At 37.1% G+C, this 14,711-nt stretch overlaps 1 protein-coding gene across 17 annotated transcripts in view; it reads left to right on the top strand.

The window, feature by feature from the left end:
* Positions 1-14,711, top strand: part of METTL25 (methyltransferase like 25) — a 147,496-nt gene that overhangs the window by 69,089 nt on the left and 63,696 nt on the right. For 9 of the 17 annotated variants that reach the window (XR_010321790.1, XR_010321789.1, XR_010321786.1 and 6 more), the window contains 3 exons: positions 12-106; positions 5,781-5,810; positions 14,038-14,111. Coding sequence is in view for 7 of the 17 variants with exons in the window: in XM_003405236.4 (XP_003405284.2) it covers positions 12-106; positions 5,781-5,810; positions 14,038-14,111 (199 nt within the window). In the remaining 10 variants the exon portion in view is untranslated. Of the gene's footprint in view, positions 1-11; positions 107-5,780; positions 5,887-8,634; positions 8,856-14,037; positions 14,113-14,711 lie in introns of those variants that run through there. The other 8 variants (XR_010321792.1, XR_002787969.2, XR_010321793.1 and 5 more) reach the window with 4 other exon arrangements.

The following is a 14,711-nucleotide window of genomic DNA, read 5'->3' as shown; positions in this document are numbered from 1 at the left end:
TCCATCTGCAGAACTTACTCAAGAAAAGTGGGGATTTCCGATGTGCCACTATCTAAAGGAAGAGAGATGGTGCTGTGGCCGTAATGCCAGAATGTCAGCATGTTTGGTATGGTTATATTTTTTTCCTGAACTAAGAACTTTATCCAGATGTCACAGAATTTATTACTTTTGGCTGATTTTGTGCGTTAAATGCCAAATTTTACACAGCATCATTAGTCCTTTTGTGCATTACAAAAATTTGAAGAAAAATGAGTTGTCCTTCCAACATTACCCATTCTACATGCAGTGCAATAACAGTGTATAGTTATACACAGCAAACATTTTCTTCATCATTATATAAAATGTACCACCTCCCCTGTCTTAAATACAGAAATAGCTCAATACTTTACCCACAGCTCTGTGGTATGTGTTTGTAGCAGATCATTTATTTGGTCACCTAATTTTTTCTGGGATGGGAAAAATATTGTTAAGCTGCCTCAGATGTGAAATAACTATCCACTTAGTAAAACCTCTATTGTGCCTGATTTTGCTATAGTGTCTTTAGACCTAGATCACAGCCTATCATGTTCACTGTTTATGGAGCTATGTTGGTTTACAAAGGGACAGGTGTAGGTTAAATAGTGTAAATGGCCCTCGTCATCAGAAACAAAATATAGCTGATTAAATAATATGTTTAATGTTCAACCACAGGGAAATTAATTCTTTTAGGGCCATTATTTCTATGCCAATTGCATAGCAGTATAAAAAATAGTGTGCCAGTGTTCTGGTTTATGGATTCTAGATTTAGCTTAGAAATCTATTCATGCTCAAATAATAATTTCCTTATGTAGACCCACTTAGAATACTTTTCTGGGAATATTTATTGTTCTTTCATTTTATCTGTAAATGATACCTGTTGGTTGTCTTATTGAATGATAGAGAAGTCGTTATTGGAATGACTTGGCTCCTGGAATACTGGCAGTCAGACTTATATGTTAGGCAAAGATTGAATAGTCTTTTGTGGAATCTGACTAGCTTAAGAGAAAAGAGCTAAAGATACTGGCATCAAGGATTTCGAAATGACGCAGAACAGACCTTTCTCTCTAGAGTGAGGCACATAATTAATAGCCCTCATTCATAAGCACATTGTTTATGGTACCCTCATTTTAAATCTCAACAGACAGTTCTCACTAAATGTCTGAGGAAAGTCTAACATGAAAGGTAGAAATTAAATAAATAGGAAAAACAAAGGAACTTGGAGGAAATGGAGACTATCCAAAATGATATAAAATAACATAAAACCAAAAAAAACAAACCTGTTGCTGTCAAGTTGATTCCAACTCATAGCAACCCATTAATACCCCTAAGAAAGATAAAACAATATATTGCATCCATGAAACAGGAATGTTTGCTGTAAAAATAAACATTTAAAGTACCAAAATAAAGAGGTTTTGAGAAATAAATTCCGCGATAGAGAATTTGCAGACCATACTGTACTTAAGAACTTTTCCTGACCACTGTCAGCTTTCCATGGAATGCCCCTTTTGTTAGTTCTATCCCAATCCCTGCTCACCTTGACTTCTTTTGGAATCGACTCGAGGGCACTGGGTACTGAGTGGGTGTAGTGATCTTAAGGAACCCTGGTGGCACAGTGGTTCAAACACACCAGCTGCTCTATGGGAGAAAGATGTGGCAGTCTGCTTCCCTAAAGATTTGCAGCCTTCGAAACCCTATGGGGCAGTTCTGCTCTGTCCTATAGGGTCACTATGAGTTGGAATCAATGCAACAGCAATGGGTTTGGGTTTTTTTTTTGGTTTATACTGATGTCGAAAGTCTATGGAACATTTCTTTTGGTACATTTTGCTTTATTGTCTTTCGCTCCACAACTGACTTTTTCCACAAATATTTAAAGCACAAGAATTAAATAAATAAAGACCTTTCTGGTATTGCTTTACTGTGGATTGTTAAGGGAACTAACTAGAAATACTATTAAAATGAATACAGCCTGTTCAAGCATACTTTAAGCCTAATAAAACTATAAAAAATGTTTTTTTAGATTAGTGTGAAATGAACACTTGGTATAATTTTCTTCATTATCTGTGCTTATTAGCCAAGAACAAGATTAATATTTGTAAGAAACTTCTTATCACCTACTAGATTATCTTCTACCATGCAGTCAAAATTTATCATTTGTTTTTCTAGAAGTTAGCTCATCAGCAACACATACCACTTTTTTTTCATTGTGCTTTAAGTGAAAGTTTACAATTCAAGTCAGTTTCTCATAAACAAAAACTTATACACACATTGTTATGTGACCCTAGTTGCTCTCCCTATAACGTGATACCACACTCTTCCTCCCCATTCTGTATTTCCCATGTCCATTCAACCAGCTTCTGTCCCCCTTTGCCTTCTCATTTCACAGCTGGAGAGGAGCTGCCCACTTAGTTTCATGTATCTACCTGAGCTAAGGAGCACACTCCTTACCAGTCTCATTTTATGTCTTATAGTCCAGTCTAATCTTTGCCTGAAGAGTTGGCTATGGGAATGGTTTCAGATTTGGGCTAACAGAGAATCTGGGGACCATGTCTTCAGGGATCCCCCCAGTCTCAGTCAGACCATTAAGTCTGGTCTTTTTTCTAGAATTTGAGTTCTGCGCTCCACTTTCTTCTTGCTCCATCAAGGAGTCTCTGTTGTGGTCCCTGTCAGGGTGACCATTGGTGGTAGCCAGGCACCATCTAGTTCTTCCAGTGTAAGGATCATGGACTCTCTGGTTTATGTGGCCCTTTCTGCCTCAGGCTCATTATTTTCCTTGTGTCTTTGGTGTTCTTCATTCTTCTTTGCTCCAGGTGGGTTGAAATCAATTGATGTGTCTTAGATGGCTGCTTGCTAGCTTTTAAGACCTCAGACATTACTTACCAACGTGGGATACAGAACATTTTCTTAATAAGCTTTGTTATGCCACTTAACCTAGATGCCCACTGAAAGCATGGTCCCCAGACCCTTACCCCTGCTATTCTGTCCCTCAAAGTGTTTGGCTGTATTCAGGAAACCTCTTAGCTTTTGGTTTAGTCCAGTTGTACTGACTTCGCCTGTACCTTGTATTGTCCTTCCTTTCTCCTAAAATAATTCTTGTCTACTCTCTAGTTAGTGAGTACCCCTCTCCCTCCCTCCCCACCCTCATAACCATCAAAGAATGTTTTCTTCTGGTTTAAACCTTTTCTTGAGTTCTTACAATAGTGGTCTCCTTCAATATTTGTCCTTTTATGACTGACTGATTTCACTCAGCATAATGCCTTCCAGATTCATCCATGTTATGAGATGTTTCATGTATTCATGGTTGTTCTTTATCATAGCGTAGTATTCCATTGGGTGAATATACCATAATTTGTTTATTCGTTCATCTGTTCATGGGCACCTAGGTTGTTTGCATCTTTTTGCTATTGTGAACAGTGCTGCAGTGAATTAGGTGTGCATATATCTTCCTTTAGTACCATGGGTTCTTGATCATATGTTGCCTCTTGAAATGATTAAACATCGAACAATTCTTTTTGGTACAATGACTTTGTCTATTCCTTCCATCTTCTTTTGACACTTCCTGCATCATTTAATATTTTCCCCATAGAATCCTTCAATTTTGAGACTTGAGGCTTGAATTTTTTCTTCAGTTCTTTTAGCTTGAGAAATGCTGAGTGTGTTCTTCCCTTTTGGTTTTCTAACTCCAGGTCTTTGCACATGTCATTGCAATACATTATCTTCTGGAGCCACCCTTTGAAATCTTCTGTTCATCTCTTTTACTTCATTTTTTCCATTCACTTTAGCTACTCGACATTCAAGAGCAAGTTTCAGAGTCTCTTCTGACGTCCATTTTGGTCTTTTCTTTCTTTCTTGTCTTTTTAATGACCTCTTGCTTTCCTAATGTATGATGTTCTTGATGTCATTTCACAACTTGTCTGGTCTTAGGTCATTAGTGTTCAAAGTGTCAAATCTATTCTTGAGATGGTCTCTAAATTCAGGTAGGATATACTCAAGGTCATACTTTAGATCTTCAGCTTCAACTTGAACTTGCGTACGAGCTGTTGCTGGTCTGTTCTTTAATAGACTGCTGGCCTTGCTCTGACTGATGATGTTGAGCTTTTCTGTTGTCTCTTTCCACAGATGTAGTCGATTTAATTCCTGTGCATTTCATCAGGCGTGGTCCACACATATGGTTGCTGTTTATGTTGTTGAAAAAAGGTATTTGCAATGAAGAAGTCATTGATCTTGTAAAATTCTGTCATGTGATCTCTGGCATCATTTCTATCACCAAGGCCATATTTTCCAACTACCAACTCTTCTTCTTCATTTCCAACTTTCGCATTCCAAATTACTGATAATTATTAACGCGCCCCGATTGCATGTTCAATCGATTTTATTTGGCAAAAATTGATAAAATTCCTCAGTTTCTTTATTTTTGGCCTTAGTGGTTCGTGCATAAGTTTGAATAATAGTCATATCAGTTGGTCTTCTTTATAGGCGTATGGGTACTATCCTATCACTGACAGTGTTGTACTTCAAGATAGATCTTGAAATGTTCTTTTTGACAATGAATGCGTCATTGCTCTTCAGCTTGTCATTCATGGCATAGTAGACCATATGATTATCCAATTCAAAATGGCCAATACCAGTCCATTTCAGTTCACTAATGCCTAGGATATTGATGTTTATGCATTCCATTTCTTTTTTGATGGTTTCCAGTTTTCCTAGATTCAGTTCATACATTCCATGTTCCAGTTATTAAAGGATGTTTGCAGCTGTTTCTTCTCATTTGGAGTCATGCCTCATCGGCAAATGAAGGTCCCAAAAGCTTGACTCCATCCATGTCATTAAGGTTGACTCTACTTTGAGGAGCCAGCTCTTTCCCAGTCATATTTTGAGTGCCTTCCAACCTGAAGGGCTCATCTTCTGGCACTATATCATACTATGTTCCATAGCTATTCATAAGGTTTTCACTGGCTAAATTTTTTTCAGAAGTAGACCACTGGGTCCTTCTTCCTAGTATGTCTTAGTCTGAAAGCTCAGCTGAAACCTGTCCACCATGGTTGACCGTGCTGGTATTTGAAAACCAGTGGCATAGCTTCCATCTTCAGAGCAACACACAAGTATGACAAAACTGACAGACTTATGGGGGACTAGAAATACTAGGAAACAATTTGTAAAAAAAAAATATTTTGGATCTTAAAGACAAATGTCAAATCCAGCTACAAATGAAATTATAAAAAATATTTATTACTTTTTCTTCTACCTGACACTTGATCATACAATTTAAAATATATGTAATTTTCTAAGGTAAGCTTTTAATTAATGTGTTCATTTGCTTAATAAATGTTGAAATTATATGTTCATAAAAAACTGGAAGAGATACGTTAAAAAGTATTATGTAAATATGTCTCTATATGTACACATAATAACAACTTTGGATTCATTTGATTGTTTTAGGTACACTTAAGCTGAACCAGGAATGTTATTTCATTTCTTTCCTCTTTTCAGATTCCTTCTAAATTTTGAGGAGCTTATATAATTGTAGTATACATGTGTTTGCATATAAGACATTCATCTATTATAAATCAGGCCCAGATTATACAAGCATACCAGTTAACATTCCTTAATGATATTAGCACTTTTAAGTGTATAAACTTACATGTTATCACTTAATTAATCTTTTCAAATGTCATTTTCACAAGCCCTTATACAGTGTGTTTATAAATCTTATAAGATAAGACTAAATATATCAGCAGTCTTTGTTTTGATTCTTCTTTTTAAAGGCTTTGGAGCGGGTTGCAGTTGGCCAAGGGGTAAGTAAGAGTGTTTACTATAATCCAACTGATGAACTCAATAGTTTCTACCTTAAGTATCCTTCATGCTTGACCTGCTGATGAACTTAAAACCTGATGGATTTTAATAAATATCACCTCTTCTTGTCACTTCTGCATACTCAAATTTATACAGTTTCTGTAGGTTTACTTCAAAAGAGAAGTGAGCTTTCAGAAAAAGTAAATCGAACTTCTAAGAAAGTTTCTACATTATACTCTTGTCCTGACTTCTAATTTCTTCATATTATACTAAAAAGTTCATCTATAAATATTTCTAAAGAATGCTGTCGTTGAATATCAGGCTCTTATGAGCTTAGTTCAAGTAAAGATAAATAAGGCATAGCATTCACTTTATTATTTAACTATAGTCCAAAACACACCTTTAATTTTTTTCTTTGATGACTTTTTTCTTTATTTACTTTGTTAGTCATTAATCGCAACAACCAAATGGGCTTGCACACATAAGCAGAAGTAAAATGTATCCCCAAAATAGTCACATAATTGTCTTATCCTCTACTGTATGATTCATGAAACATACTAGGTTTTTTTGTTCTTGTTTTTCTAGTTTATTGTTTGAAAAGTTTCATCAGATTTTTCTTGTTGGACTTAAATTTTAAGAAATCTCTTCTGCTTCTTTTCAGGGAACATTAATAGGTACATGAGTTTTTAAAAATGGTAATAGTAATAACAAATGTCATTTGCTCTCATCTAGATGCTGTGCTAAGCACTTTGCATGTTTTTTTTTTTTTGATGCATTTCAACATTTCTGTCTAAAAATTGATTTAAAAAATAATTCCTTTGAAGGCATTAGAGCATATTATTTAAGTGTGTAGTCTTTAGTCTCAGACTCCTGGTTTGCATTCTGTCTCTACCACTTACTAGTTAAGTGACCATAAGCACATATCAAATTTTCTCTATAGCTTAATTTTTTAATCTGTAAGATAGGGATAATAGCAGTAATAATAGGAGTAATAATGGTACTTCTGAATAGAATTGTTGTAAGGATTAAATGAATGAATGCATGTAAAATGCTTAAAACAATGTCTGGCACATAGTAAATGCTCAGTAAACGTCAACTGTTGTTACTGTTTTAATTTATTATGATGATAATGAAAATAATAGCTAAAACTAACACGAAGCTCACTATGGGCTAAGTCCTATTCAAAGTTCTTCTCACCTATTAAGGTACTACATACATACTATTAGGCAGTAGCTACTATTATTGATATTACCATTATTATTATCTCTCTGATGAAATATAGAGTAGCCAATGCTGAGATTTGAATCTATATTTGACTCTGAACCACAAACTCTTAACTATTATATTACATATCAACTTAATGGTCCCCTAGGGAACTGGAAGGAGCCCTGGTGGCGTAGTGGTTAAAGGGCTCGGCTGCCTGTGAGATGGAATTGACTCGAAGGCAGTAGGTTTGGTTTGGTTTTCATGAATTGGAATAGGGAAGAACCTTCATCATAATAATTCCCCAGTGCATTTGTGTGGCATTTTTCAGTATCCGAACTGCTTGCTCATGCTTACACCCAAACATGAGTGAGGTATTATCCCAAACTTACATGAGAACATGATACACAGCAGAAGTTTAATAGTATGTTCTAGCTCCCTTAATTAATTGCAGAGCTTTGACTTCCAGCTTAGTGCTTTTTTCCACTAGACCTGTAAAATGCATGTCTAATATGAATGCTTTAAGGGTGTACGAACACTTTTCCTCTTCCTCCCATTTTTAAGATACATTAAAGCGTTAAATTGATTTATTACTTGTGAAGTTAAGAAAGAAATTCTGAACCACATCAAGTTTATCCTGGAGTAGTCAGACACAAGCTGCTGGGGAGACATTGACTCCCTTCCTTCCCACTTACTCCATCTGTATTTACCAAGATGGATAGTCCTAGTTATTCCAGGAATGTGCAGTTGAAGGCACTTCATAACTCTCTTCCCTTTTCTCTTAGGAAACAGCTGTAAAACTCTTATTTACTTAGAGTAATTTGGGAACAGTGATTTCTTCTATCCTGTTTGTATTTCTGTATTCATTCCATTTCTTTTCTTTCTTGCTTAAAATGTGTTTTTTGGTCTTTTTGTATGTGTGTGGTCTTTAATAATTTTTTAAATAAAATATAAATATACTTTTATTTCTAAATTATTTTGATACCATTTTATATAATTTTTATCAAAAGCATAGGGAAGAAGAGTTTTAACTATTTTATAAAGTAAGTTTCCTATAATATTAATGTTTCCATCTATTATAGCTAATCAAACAAAGTATTAAGTACTTTGTAAGCCGTTTGTAGTACTAGTATGAATATTTCACTTCAAGATATAAATTTGCCAAATGCCTTGAATTTCAGTGGTGCACTATGGGATTAGATGTAAATATATAAAAAGGGGTTTCAGCATTGAAGTGAAGGAATTTTTGAGAAAGTTTTTTTTTTAAGGGACAGATAATAAAGCAGAGATTTTGGCAATATAGAAAAGAGTTAACTCAAGATGAGAAAATGTCAAAAGTAAACTATATTCCAGACATGAGAAATTCTAGGTGAAATATTTTAAAGCAGTATTCAGGAAAGGAAAGTTTAGGAATCAGAGGGTTTTGTCTCAAGTGAAGGAGTTGTACGTGGAAAGAGATTTTATATAAAAATTATGCCTTTTGAAGGTTGTAAATTTTAGTATGGTCATTCAAGTATGGGTGTGTCTGGTTAGAGTGAATTATTTTAGACGTTGAATTGGGGACTGTGGTATTCCTAACACCTTTTTCGCTGGACTTACCATTCCCCTCCCCCTGCCTTCAAGAGGGGATATGACTTCTGTTCTTTCAAGGTGCTCTGTCAAGATGCTGTAAATCAGACAATCTTCAGTGACTTTAAGAGTAATGCCATCAGATGAAGACCTAAGAAATGATGTTCTACCCTCAACCCCCCAGGGGCCCTGGTAGCACAGTGGCTAAGAGCTCCGCTGCTAACCAAAAAATCAGCAGTTCAAATCCACCAGCTACTCCTTGGAAAATTTATGGGGCAAGTTCTACTCTGTCTTATAGGGTCACTATCAGTGAGAATCAACTCAATGGCAATGGGTTTACCCTCCACCCCTGTTTCAGCACCTGGAGGCCACCATGTGGGAACTTGCAGTTGGATGGGGTGGTAGGGAGGGAGAGGCAATAGAGTAGATTTTCTGTCTGAGCACACACCTGATAGGCAGGGTCATCCCTGAAAGGTGCTGAGCCCAAGACAAATTCTGTTTTGTACTAAACCTCACCTGAACCCAAACATATTCTTTCTAGCTGGAAACAAATGAAAGTAACAGTCTCGGGCTCTGACAGAGGATAGAGGTAGCAAAAGGATAACTCAGTAGGTATACATATTCCAGTGAACCCGTATCCTAAAAACATTGCCAGCCATTGGACAGTTTTTAGTTTTTACTTTATTTCACACCTCAAAAGCATTTAGCATTCTTGACCTCCATCATTCTTCATGTCCACTTATCCTGCTCATCCTCCTTCCTTTATGGCTATTTCTACTAAGTCTTGTTGCCTACCTACCGCCTTCCTTCACCTGTTCCTCACCTTTTAAATGTTTACGTTTCCTATAATTCCATATTTTTCTGTTTATCACATATGAATTCCCTAAATAATCTCATTCTCAATGTGGCTGCAGTTACCACCAGTTCCAATAACCAGGAACTATATATTTTGACCAGGCTTCATTCTGGAATGCCAGACCCATATTTCCAAATACTGTCCATCTCACTTACCCCAGTGTCTCAGAGTCAACATGTTCAAAACCAAAATTCTGCCTCATATATGCTTCTCTGCCTGTCATAAACCCGACATGGTCAGAACCAACATTGTACCTCAAATGTGTTTCCTACATATATTCTTTGTTTTAGTAAATGACACCATCATCCATCCCCTTTCTTAAATCAGAAAAATTTGGATCATCCTAGACTCTTACATTTCCTCCATTACCAATATCCAATCAGTCATCAACTCTAAAATTCTCCCCCCAAATATCTCTTAATCTATTCTTTTCTCTTTGTCTCCACTGTCCTAATTCAGGAATTCATCTTCTCGCTTGAATTATTGCTATAGCCTCTATAGTAATCTTCTTCTACTGATATCATTACTTACTCAATAATCTGTAGTGTTCTACTTATCTTTCTAAAGTGATGGGGGCCCAAAGTGGTTAGTTATTGCCACAGTAATACTGTGTAGTAAATCAGTCCACGTATCAGTGGCTAAAATAACAGTCATTTATTCTTATGTATCTCTGGATTGATTTGGGCATCTCTGTTTCAGGCTGCAGTGGCTGAGGTTCAAATGGTCTACACTGGGCTCAGCCGTGTAGCTCTACTTCAAGCTTCCAATTTCTAGGTTGGCAGGGAGACTCAGCTCCACCCATTCTCTTCTTCTTAGACTAGGGAGCTGCCCAGTCACACTTGACATGGCAATGACAAAGCTGCAAGATGGCAAGCAGAAATGCACAAGGATCCTTAAGGCCTGCGCTCAGAACTGGCACTTTTGCCTTCAAACCATTGTTCAAAGCTAGTAACATGGTCAAGCTCAAAGAAAAGAGGTGGAAAAATATATTCACCCATAACAAGGTTATGGGAAGTATGTGGATGCAGGGAGGGGTGAATAATTGGAGCCAGTTTTTCACACTTTCACAGCCCACACTCTGGGTCAAAATATTTACATCCCTCCCACATAAAAAATACATTCAACCTCATCCCAAGACTGATCCAATCTCAGCATCAGACTTAAAGTCCTGGGTCCTCTCTTCTATATTAGATATGCATGGGGTTCTTCTTGATCTAGAGACCTAAGAACCACAAGAGAAGTTATCTGCACCACAATACAACCGATATACAGTGGTAGATCAGATACAGGATATCCTCCATAAAAATTTTCATTCAAAAAGGTAAAAAATGAGAGACACATTTACAGTCTCAGCCATGGCAGTTCTGAAACCCCACTGGAAAATGTTGTCAGATTCTCCTATCCTGAGGATTGTTCCTTGATTAGGTCCTTGTTCTGCTTCCCAACAGGGAAAGATTAATGACAAGGACCTTCCAACCAGAGCTGACAGAGAGAAAAAGTCTTCCCTATGAGCTGGCACCCTGAATTCGGACTTTCTAGCCTCCTAGACTGAGAGAGAATAAACTTCCAAGTCAACTTTATCTCCAAATTCTATAAATCACCAAATCCTGTAAATTGTGCAACAAAATCAATCTCTCACTCTTGCTCTCATACGTACATACTCTCTTTCATATATATATATACACGTATGGGTGTCTGTGTGTGTGTGTGTGTATATATATATATATATATTTGTCTTAGTTATCTAGTGCTGCTATAACAGAAATAACAGAAGTGGATGGCTTTAACAAACAGAAGTTTACTCTCTCTCAGTGTAGTAGACTGGAAGTCCAAATTCAGGGTATTAGTTCCAAGGAAAGGCTTCCTTTCTCTGTCAGCTCTAGAGGAAGGTCTTGCAGTCTTCCCTTGGTGTAGGAGTTTCTCCACACACAAGCTTCAGGTTCAAAGGACGTGCTCTGCTCTTGGCGCTGCTTTCTTAATGGTATGAGGTTCCTCATGTCTTCCTGCACACTTCTGTCTTTTATATCTCAAAAGATTGATTTAAGATACAACCTAGTCTTGTATATTGAGTCCTGCCTCATTAGTATAACTGCTGCTAATCCCACCTCATTAACATCTAGAGGTAGGACTTACAACACATAGGAAAATCACATCAGATGGCAAAATTGTGGATAATCACACAATACTGGGACTCATGACCTAGACAAGTTGACACACATTTTGGGGGGACCTCATACCACCAAGAAATAAGAGCCAGGAAATAGTGTGTCCTTAGGATGAGGGGTCCCTGCTCTGAGAAGCTCCTCAACAGGGAAATATTAATGACAAGGACTTTCCCCCAGAGCTGACAGAGAGTGAAAGCTTTCCCTTGAAGCTGGCACCCTAAATTTGGACTTCTAGCTTTCTAGACTGTGGCAGAATAAACTTCTGTTTTTTAAAGCCATCCACTTGTGGTATTTCTGTTATAGCAGCACTAGACAACTAAGATTAGATAGATAGGTAGATAGGTAGATAGGTAGATAGATAGATAAGTAGGTAGGTAGGTAGATAGGTAGATAGGTAGATAGATGATAGTGGACAGTGGATGTGTTTGCCAAAAAATTCTAGCAGGTGTTCATTTTCCTTTTTTTTTTAATAACTTTGCATAGAAGCTGGGTTGTTGTTGCTGACATTTTTTGTATACTGAGTTTTCCTATACTATCAATATTATCAGAGATGGGGTTTCAGCAACTTTGATATTGATAAAGAATATCCTGTAATTTCTATTTCAAGAGTACCTCTTCTATTGCTGCAGTGAAGTGCTCTTTCATTTATAAACAGCTCTTTTTTGCCTTCTTCTACTTTAAAACTATTACAATTCATTGGGGTCCTTCTCTTCAGCCATTCTTTCATTTCTTTTACCATTGAACTTCACAGGACACCTTTCATCTCTCTTTCCCCCAAAGTTAAAACTCCATTTATGATCCTATGTACTTTCCAACTTCCTTCTTCAACTCTGCAGTAGCCACCTTGTCTTAGTCATCTAGTGTTGCTGTAACAGAAATACCACAAGTGGATGACTTTAACAATGAGAAATTTATCTCTTCACAGTAAAGTAGGCTAAAGTCCAAATTCAGGGCGTCAGCTCCAGAGGAAGGCTTTCTCTCTCTGTCGGCATTCTTGTCAATCTTCCTCCAGACTAGGAGCTTCTTCACACAGGGACCCTGGGTCCAAAAAACATGCCCTGCTCCTAGTACTTCATTCTTGGTGGTACAAGGTCCCCCAACTCCCGGCTTGCTTCCCTTTCCTTTTATCTCTTGTGAGATAAAAGGTGGTGCAGGCCACACCCAGGGAAACTCCCTTTACGTTGGATTAGGGATGTGACCTGAGCAAGGGTGTTATGTCCCACCCTAATAGGGTCGCTATGAGTCGGAATCAACTCAACGGCACTGGGTTTGGTTTTTTTTGTTGTTGTTGTTGTTGTTGAATCCTCTTTAACCACATGCAGAGATTATGATTTACAACACATAGGAAAATCACAAAATGGAGGACAGCCACACAGCACCAGGAATCATGGCCTAACCAAGTTGACACGTATTTTTGGAGAATACAATTCAATCCATTACAGTCTTTATGGTTGTAGTACATAGAAAATATCAACTGGGATTCACCCCAAGAAAGAGAGAGTGCTACCGTAAGTAAGGAAATACAGAAAATGTGTCTGAGGCCTGGAGGATCTGCCCAGTGGCTACTGCAGAGTTGAAGAAGGAAGTTGGAAAGTACATAGGATCATAAATGGAGTTTTAACTTTGGGGGAAAGAGGTGAAAGGTGTCCTGTTAAGTTCAATGGTAAAAGAAATGAAAGAATGGCTGAAGAGAAGGACCCCAATGAATCACAATAGTTTTAAAGAAGTAAAAAAAAAAAAAAAAAAGAAGAAGTAGAAGGCAAAAAATAGCTGTTTATAAATAAAAGAGCACTTCACTGCAGCAATAGAAGAGGTACTCTTGAAACAGAAATTATAGGATATTCGGTATTAATGTCAAAGTTGCTGAAACCCCATCTCTATCCCCACAGCTCTGTTGATATTGATAGTATAGGAAAATTCAGTATACAAAAAATGTCAACAACCAGCTTCCATGCAAAGTTATTTAAAAAAAAAAAGGAAAATGAACACCTGCTACAATTTTTTGGCAAACACACCCACTGTCCACAAGGACCAAGCCATATTCGCTTCTCATCTGCGCATATCCCATATGACTGATCTTTTATAAACTCCATAGGCGACTTGACTGGTCTTGAAAGTTTATTTCTACATTTTTAACTAAATACACATTCCATATGGGACAGTAGGTCATTTTTCATTGATTATGCCTTTTCTCTCTCATTCACTACTATTTCTTTTTGGTTTCTTCTGTTTTCTTGTATAACTACTTTATCAGTGGGAATTAGCCTCAGGATAACCCTTGAGCCTTAGAATTGAAAAATTTTAAAATCGTCCTCTCTGTTTAGCAAAAAAGTTAGGTTTCTAACAGACAGTTACAGTCCAAACTCTCAGGTATTAATTTTGATTACTGTTTTTGTGTTTGTTTCTTCTGCTTATATGTATCTACATTTTTTTCAGCTGCCTACTGAATCGCTCTTCTATCGTGCCGTCCTTCAGGATATTATTAAAGATTGTTATGGTATCACCAAATGGTATGATGATTTTAATTAGAATAACTATGTTGTATTGTAAGTGAAATAATTTTTTAGTCCTCGGGAATTTATGCTGGATCACTGTTATTGATAGAATAAGCCTTGAATTTGAGCACAATGCCAGTAACTAACAAAGATAGTGACAGTTGTATCTTAGGTTAATTATCATTAAATTGGGGACTGTAATGATTCTTCTTGTCCTGAAAGGTTGTTGTGATGGTGAAGTAATACAGTAAGTCCCCGAGTTATGACCATCTAACAACTCATAGTTACCCTTTAACGTTTTGTAAATTTGCCCTCACTTTGAAACAATTGAACCAACCCCTACTCACAACAAATTCTTCATCACAGTCACCTTCACTTGGTGTACATGCAACTTTTAAATCATTGAAAAGGCTTCAAGACTTTTCTTGCACTAAAGTCAATCTGAATAAAAACCGTATGCACCTGTTCTGACTTACATACAAATTTGACTTAAAAACACACTTAGGCATGAAAGGGACTGGACAGTGGGTAGGAGAGAGATGCGGATGAAGAGTGAGCTATTTGTATCAGGTGGACACTTGAGACTGTGTTGGCATCTCCTGTCTGGAGGTGGGG

This window comes from Loxodonta africana, chromosome 4 (genome assembly GCF_030014295.1).
Source record: "Loxodonta africana isolate mLoxAfr1 chromosome 4, mLoxAfr1.hap2, whole genome shotgun sequence".
Classification (NCBI taxonomy): Eukaryota; Metazoa; Chordata; class Mammalia; order Proboscidea; family Elephantidae; genus Loxodonta; species Loxodonta africana.
This window is presented reverse-complemented; position numbering and strand designations above follow the sequence as displayed.